The 8,137-nt window shown below is 41.2% G+C and overlaps 1 protein-coding gene across 2 annotated transcripts in view; it reads left to right on the top strand.

The window, feature by feature from the left end:
• Positions 1-5,977, top strand: part of LOC105542557 (G protein-activated inward rectifier potassium channel 2) — a 319,874-nt gene extending 313,897 nt beyond the window's left edge. For both annotated transcript variants that reach the window (XM_011984138.1, XM_011984139.1), the window contains exon 4: positions 4,727-5,977. In XM_011984138.1, coding sequence (XP_011839528.1) covers positions 4,727-5,052 — 326 coding nt within the window. In that variant the 3' untranslated portion in view covers positions 5,053-5,977. The remainder of the gene's footprint in view (positions 1-4,726) is intronic.
• The last annotated feature ends 2,160 nt before the right edge of the window (positions 5,978-8,137 follow it).

The raw sequence follows: 8,137 nt of genomic DNA, 5'->3' as shown, positions 1-8,137 counted from the left end.
CTCATCGAATGAAACATTACTTCTTCCAGAAAGTACTATACTCACAAAATAAGCTAGCTCAGGGAGATTTTCTGATGATCTCGCTGATATGGAACATAAACACCACATGCATACACACAGATGTCATCTTGGCAGTTCTGCCTTTCTTATGAGGCTAACTCTGTTGGTTTTATTTTGTTACTTTTCCAAATTCAGTAAAACATCACACTTTTAAAGACTGGACTGGGACCTAGGTCAATATGTAAGACAGGAATTTTTCTGAAGAAAATTATCAATTTACCCTAGAAATACTTTTTAATGTTTACTGATAGGCAAACATTAATATTCTTTTTTATCCTTTTTTAAATGAGTTCTGATACGAAAATGATGAACAAAAATTGGAAAAGCATTCATGAGCATTTACTTAAATCTTACTTATTACATAAATTAAATACTCCTTTTCAAATGGCACTGTGGAAAGGTATTTTCCTCTCCCTGTGGAACTCGGTAAGTGTACTGAGTTTGCTGCCATAACAAAGCACCACAGACTGAGTAGCTTAAACATCAGAAATTTATTTTCTCACAATGCTGGATGATAGACGTCTGAGAACAAAGTGTGAACAGGGCTGGTTTCTTCTGAGACCTCTCTCCTTGGCTTGCAGATGGTCATCCCCTCCCTGTGTCTTCACATGATCTTTCCTCTGTGTGTGTCTGTGTCCTAATTTCCTCTTCTTATAAGGACATCAATTATATTGTGCCCACCAGTATGACCTTATTTTAACTTAATTAACTCTTTAAAGATTCCATCTCAAACATGTCACATGCTGAAATACTGGAGAGTAGGACTTTAACATATGAATGTGGGGGTGGGAGTGCACAATTCAGCCCATAATAGTACACTTAAGACAACCTCCACAAACCAAGTCAGTATTATTAATATTTCCCCCAACAAATAGACCCACCACATATTTTGGATCATTTTGTTTTATTGATTAAATAAAACTATGATATATTCATATAATGGCATAGTATAATTGCCATAAAATGGAATAACCATAAAATTATGCTGGAGAAAAACATTTATATTTACCTATGTAGTTACCTTTTCCAATGTTCTTTATTTCTTCATGTGGATTTGAGTTACGGTCTAGTCTATGGCCATACCACCCTGAACACACTTGTTCTCATCCGAGTTACTATCTAGTGTCTTTTTATTTTAGTCTGAAGGACTCCCTTTAGTATTTCTTGGAGTACATGTCTGCTAGCAACAAAGTCTCTCCACTTTTGTTCGTGGAATGGCTTCATTTCTCCTTCATTTGTGAAGGATAATTTTGCAGATAGAGAATCTCAGTTGACAGTCTTTTTCTTTCAGTGCTTTGAATAATGTCTTCTCACTGCCTTCTGGCCTCCATGGTTTCTAATGAGACATAAGCTGTTAATGTCATTGAAAATCACTTGCATGTAATGAGTTGTTTATCTTTTGCTGCCTTCAAGATTCCACCTTCATCATTATGTTTCAACTGTTTGATCATGATGAGTCTCAGTGTGAATCTTTTTGGGTTCATCTTACTTGTGGTTTGATAAGCTTCTTACATGTGTAGATTACTCCTGGTATTTTCTCTTAATACTCTCTTTCTGGGGCTCCTGTAATGCGTATGTTGGTATGCTTGCTGGTGTCCCACAGGTCTCTGAGGCACTGTTCATTTTTCTCCATTCTTCTTAATTTCTATACCTCGATCATCTCAACTGACCTATCTTCAGGCTCCCTGATCCTCTCTTCTGCCAGCTCAAATCTGCGAAGTTCCTGTAGTAGTTCTTTTCTTTCATTTATTGTACTTTTTACTTCAGAATTTATGTTTGGATTTTACATGTAACTTATTTTTATTATTGATATTCTTTATTTGGGGAAACAATGTTTCCCTAATTTCCTTTAGCTCTTTAGACATGGCTTCTTTTAGTTCTTTGAACATATTTAAAATAGGTGATTTAAAGTCTTTCTCTAGTGAATCCAATGCCTAGACATCTTCAAGGACAGTTTCTATTGACTGCTTCCCTTCCTGTGTATGGGACATGCTTTCTTATTTCTTTGCATGTGTCATAGTTTTTTGTTGAAAACAGGCATTTTAAATAATATAATGTAGTAATCCTGAAAATGAGATTTTCCCTCCTTTTCAGAGTTTTTTGTTGCCATTGCTATTTGTTTTTCAGTCACTTTCCTGAGCTAATTTTGTAAGGTCTGTACTTTTTGTGTATATGGCCACTAAAGTCTCTGCTCAGTTAATTTAGTGATCAGCTAATAATTAGACAGGTTCTCTTAAAAGCCAGTAACCAAAAATCTCCCAGTCTTTGTCAAGGGTCTCTATGTACATGGTGGGACGTGCCTTCAGCATTCAGTCAGGCACTTTACAACTCTGCATTAACCTTCACCTCCTACTTGCACAGAGCCTCAGTGTCAACCAGAAGGGAGAGCTCAGGGCCTTCTCTGGTTTTCTTGGGCATGTACACAGCCCTACACATGCATGTGGCCTTCTAGTTTCTCAGGAATATGTCAGAGTTTTCCAAAGCTCCCTATGAACATCTTTCCCAAAAATATATTTTTGTTCTTTGATTAGCTTGCTGTTTTCCCCAACTGTTATCACAGCCCTATTTTCTAGCCACTTTACCATAAATATGTACTTCCTTGGTGGAAAGAGAGTTATTGGATCACCTTCTCCTCTTGACTTCCTGTTTGTTCCTCATTCTGAGCCCACATATCCCTGCCATCACCTGTCTTCACCCCACCACTCCCAAGCACAGATAAAGAAAACAATTCAGAAGAGAAACATTGTTTGAGAAGTAAAATCAAATCAGTGTTGACCTATTTTTCTAATACCTAAAAGCCCTGCAATATTTGTTTTAGAGGCATAAAGAGGGGGCTTCTGTGGGTCATCCAAGGAAACATTGAAAAAGGGTCACATTTCGGTTTTAAGATTAAGAGGAAGAGCACAGAGCTAGGATGAGGGCTGGTGCTGGCTCAGGCCCGACAGCTATCGTTAAGTCAATCACATAGGTCCCTGGCACCCCAGTTTCTTCTTCTAGACACAAGGAGCAAATGTAGTGCTGCAGGAATGTTGTGTAGCTCTGGACTCTTCTGTGTAAACATTCACAGGTATCCTCTTCTCCCTAATCCACCTGCATTCAGCACAAAGCAGCTGCGCAATACTTATTGGTGGTCCTGACAGATGACATACCAACTGGCTGGCTGGCTGCTCTCCTGAATGAATGGACACAGGGCCACAGTATAACATTCATGAGTCCCTGGTGATTTTGCCTTTGTAAGTCCCTTGCCCCATTAAGAAAATGTGTTAAATTGTATTTTACAACTGTGTTGGTGTAAAGATGAATACGTTAACAATTTTTCCATCTAAAAGTTTATATTTTCTGATTTTAAAAAAGTTAAAACATTTTCATGGGCCTCTAAAAGTATCATGAGCTGTAGACACCATGCCTTTTTGCCTAATGGAGAAGTCAGCCCTGGATTAATGACTGGACGAATATTTCCATTTCCTGAGAATTTTTATAAAAGAATTCTTTGGCCTCGGAAAAAAAAACACACACACACAAGTGTCATTTCTCATATCTTATGCCACACTTGTTGCCTATTTTTATTTTCTAACGAGTTGGCTGGAATTTTCCTCATTCTGCCATTTCATATTTAAAAGAAAGCTACTTCCTGACTCCAGGGCTGCTGGTAGCTCACGTGGTGCTTTTGTGCAAATTACAGAAAGGCTTCTCATGTTTAAGAAAAGGGAAAAGTGGCCAGGAGCAGTGGCTCACACCTGTAATCCCAACACTTTGGGAGGCCGAGGCAAGTGGATTGCCTGAGCTCAGGAGTTCGCGAACAGCCTGGGCAACATGATGAAACTCCATCTCTACTAAAATACAAAAAAAAAAAAAAAATTAGCCAGGCATGGCGGTGTGCACCTGTAGTCCCAGCTGCTCAGAAGTCTGAGGCAGGAGAATTGCTTAGACCCGGAAGGCGAAGTTTGCAGTCAGCCGAGATCGGAACCACTGCATTCCAGCCTGGGCAACAGAGCAAGACTCCATCTCAAAAAAAAAAAAGAAGGGGGAAAAGCTTTTAAAGTAGTTATGATTGCACAATCTGAGTAACTATGACCACTGGGCCTAAGGAAAGTGCAAATTCAGGTGGGTAACCCTTCCAACTGCATCTGGGGGCCACAGTCATGGCCTGTGTATTAATGGCAGGTGGGAGGGTAACACTGATCTGTGGCCTCTAGCTTAAAAGCAGCCTATGTGTAGTTCCGTATATGAAATTTCATTCTAAGTCTGCGGCTAAAGAGCTCAAATACCATTAGAACCCAGGCTAAGTCTCCAAGAGTAGTAGGAGGCCAGGGTCATGGCTTCAGGGTTCTCCCAGAGCAAAGAGTGGACCAGACATAGCCACACACAAGCAAACACTTGTGTGCATTTGCACATTTGATTTTCTTTGTGCATGACCGTGCAGGCAAATGTGGCTTGATGTGAGCCAGGACTCTCTCATTGTTCCCCAGGACTCCCCTAAGAGGCCTGGAATCTCCATGGCACATTAGCATGTGTCTACAACGTGAATGACACCTACTAAGTTGTGGCACTGTATGCAGGTCAGTCTCAACAGCTGCATGCAGTACTCCTCCCGGCTCTCTGTGACTCCTTGGCCATGGAAAGCCCACACTCACATATGCTAAAGCCTCCATTCTTCTCTCTGCAGGGATGACATGCCAAGCTCGAAGCTCCTACATCACCAGTGAGATCCTGTGGGGTTACCGGTTCACGCCTGTCCTGACCCTGGAGGATGGGTTCTACGAAGTTGACTACAACAGCTTCCATGAGACCTATGAGACCAGCACCCCATCCCTTAGTGCCAAAGAGCTGGCCGAGTTAGCCAGCAGGGCAGAGCTGCCCCTGAGTTGGTCTGTATCCAGCAAACTCAACCAACATGCAGAACTGGAGACTGAAGAGGAAGAAAAGAACCTTGAAGAGCAAACAGAAAGAAATGGTGATGTGGCAAACCTGGAGAATGAATCCAAAGTTTAGTGCCCTAGCTGGGCAACCCCTTCTCTTCTCCCCCTGACACAATCTTCCCTTGTCTCTCATTCTCTTTCTTTTTTGTCTCTCTTGCTTTGTTCTTTATTTATATTTAATTTTTACATGACCAGAAAACAAATCTTCAAGGTGTAAAATATCTACCTGCCCTCTCTCAGTTGTTTAGATTGACAAGGTAGACGTGGATTTGATGAAGGTGCAAAGTGCTCTCGTTTGTGGCCCAAGCCTGGTCTCCTCCCAAAATACTACACGTCCAGCTCCTGGAGATTTCAGTTACTTACCTGCATGTGTTGTATAATACCAGATCACTCAAAAAGGTGTGTCAAAGATTTTACCTGGGATATGACAAGCAAGGTTTCCGGTGCCTATTTATTCATTCAGTGAGACACAGAGTGGAGCCCTCAGTTTTATAGATCCCAATTCTTTTCATCTACTACAGGGTGAGGTGCTTGCCCCCGTGTGGGCGTGGCAGTTATAGGGCCCAGGTGAGCTGAAGACAAACCACTGTACATATATATGCCTTATGTAATTATTTTCTTTTTGTAGTTAGTTATAAAACCCAGCATGTACAAAAGTACCATAGAACAGAACTTCTAAATACTGTACATAGATGTATCATTAATGTAGGTTTAGATATATAACTTTAGAAATAAGAAGCAAAAAAAAAAAAAAAGAGAGAAAGATTCCTAACATGCAGTAGGCGTTTCTGTTTTGATGTCTGTGTTTTCCAGGTTATTTTGATCCTGTTGACGGCTGGCCCTTCAGTGCACGGCCTTTGTTTGTGTCTCAGACTGGCAGCCGTTAGGGTACCTCACTGTTCCCATGCTGATCCTTTCATTGAATCTAATAAGCCATAGGTCTGGGGGAAATTGAGAGATCTGGTAGATGACAAAACCCACCACCAATATGCTGATATACTGTGAAATGTTACAAAACAGATGTCTTTTTTTAAAAGATAACAAGGGCCTCACTAACTGGCCTGGAGGAGGGGGAATACCAGGAAGGAGATATTCTCTAGCATGTCACCAAAGGTATGTTTTTACTTTTCACATGAGCTCTTGCCCTTTGTAGTACAATAATTTAGGAAACTTTTCTGCAAAACCATTGATTCTCCAGCTGTAGTTTCTCTACAGACTGTTACAATGAGACATGGTAAGTTAGCAGAAGATGGTTTGGGTCTAAAGCCATGAAATTCATGAAGGCATGTAGTGAGTGACACGCATTATAATCATCGACCTCTCACGCTTTGACTCTATCTGGCGTTCTGAGAATGACATCTCGCCTGTCCCTGGGGCTTATCCATCAGCATTTCTTGCATTGTGATCTTTTATTTTTATTCTTTTATTATTTTGAAATGACCAGAGTTCAGTATTCAAAGATTAGATCAACAATCTTGATGATTGTCTAAGAAATGTCTCCAGAGTACGCCACAGGTTAGAAATCAAATCCAAAGTGTCTCTCAATCAAAAGAAAACAAACAAAAAACTCCAGCCTTAATTCACTTTAATCTGCAAAAAGGAAGGAAGGAAGGAAGGAAGGAAGGAAGGAAGGAAGGAAGGAAGGAAGGAAGGAAGGAAGGAAGGGTATTTGTACTGGAAATCTGAATTTTAAAATGAAAAACATAAGAAAATAAATCTTAGCTCAAACCTCCAGGGCAGGTGGAGATTTTGCACTGTAACAGATCTTTCACATTAATTTTGCATTTATAAGCTGTTTGTTCTTTAACACAGTTGCCCATCATAAATATTCATTGAATGGATCCAAGTTTATTTTCAGCTCCTACAGCTGTGCTCAGTTTGAGGCTCTGCACCATGGAGGTCAAAGAGATCAAACTAGCTGTCCCTCTTTGTTTCCCTTGCCTTCCCTGACCTGATTGCACAGGCCTTTGCTGTAGTCTGGGGACCTTGTCTACTAAAAAAGAAGTCCCAGGATAAGGAAAGTGGCTCCTAAATATAACCTCGGGGCCTCTCTTCTCCCATCTCAGAGACGTTGGATCAGAACAACTGCCTCTTGGCACTGACTTTAAGGAAGACAAAACTGTTGGCCATAGCCCTTTCCTGTTTGGCAGCATTTCCTTTTTTGCATTGAATCTCTGTTGAATCATTTCTTTATTTCACACACTCTAAGAAGGAGGTGGTTGTCCGGGAGGAGGAAGCTCGATACACACCCCTTGAGGCTGCGAGGAGGAGCCATGGCCTGACCTGGAGGCAGCCTAACGAAGGGCACTCTTGGCTTGGGGAGCTCCCCTGCAGCCTTGCCAGGGTTGCAGGGCAGGCCATGGCAGGTATGAAACGAGATGGAGTAGGGGCTGCAAAATGTCTTCTAATTTAGCTCTTGAAGACTCACTGGGCCTTTTTAATTCCATTGCTAAGGTTTAAAGGACAGTGCACAACCTGGTGTCTGGTTGGAAGAGCAGCTCAGGGCCTGATCCCTGCTTGCCTGCCCTTTAGCACAACTGAACGAAGAGCCTTGACAACACGTTGGCCACGTGCACCTGTCAGTTCTGTGTCTGTGACGGGCACCCAGATGTGAGGTCTCTCCCTGTTTCTCACTGTCTTTGTTGTCAATGTAGTTGGAGACAGAACTTGAACCAAATCTCGTTTTTGTAATGTGAGCCTCTGAATCTTTAAATGAGGATGCTCCTGAAGAACCTTTTACTAGAATGTCCCTATCAAACATGTCTATTTTTCTACAGTTGTTAACACAGTTTAACAGTGTATTTTGTGTCAACCGTTAAAATTTGGAACTGAAAGTTCATTGAGACTGATTTTCTAAGCAGCAAGTAGTGAGCGAATGGTGTTTTCCATTAAGACAGTTCAACAAAATTGACCCCACCATTTCTACTCATTCTATTCTCCAATATCCAGTCCTCATTCCCTCAGTCACTCCATTAGCAAACCAAGTGCAATGAGAATTTTTTAAAAGTCTCTTTTAATACAACAGTATCCATAACCAGTGAAGATCACTCTCAACTTGATCCTTTGGTCTGTTTGGTTAATGCATTTCAGTCGCTTTTCCATAAAGCATGGTGGGATCCGTGAGCCCGATAAGAATTTGGAATTTAAGGGTATGGTTT

Source organism: Mandrillus leucophaeus, unplaced genomic scaffold (genome assembly GCF_000951045.1).
Source record: "Mandrillus leucophaeus isolate KB7577 unplaced genomic scaffold, Mleu.le_1.0 Scaffold262, whole genome shotgun sequence".
Classification (NCBI taxonomy): Eukaryota; Metazoa; Chordata; class Mammalia; order Primates; family Cercopithecidae; genus Mandrillus; species Mandrillus leucophaeus.
Note: the sequence above shows the minus strand (reverse complement) of the source record. Positions and strands in the feature narration are given on the sequence as shown.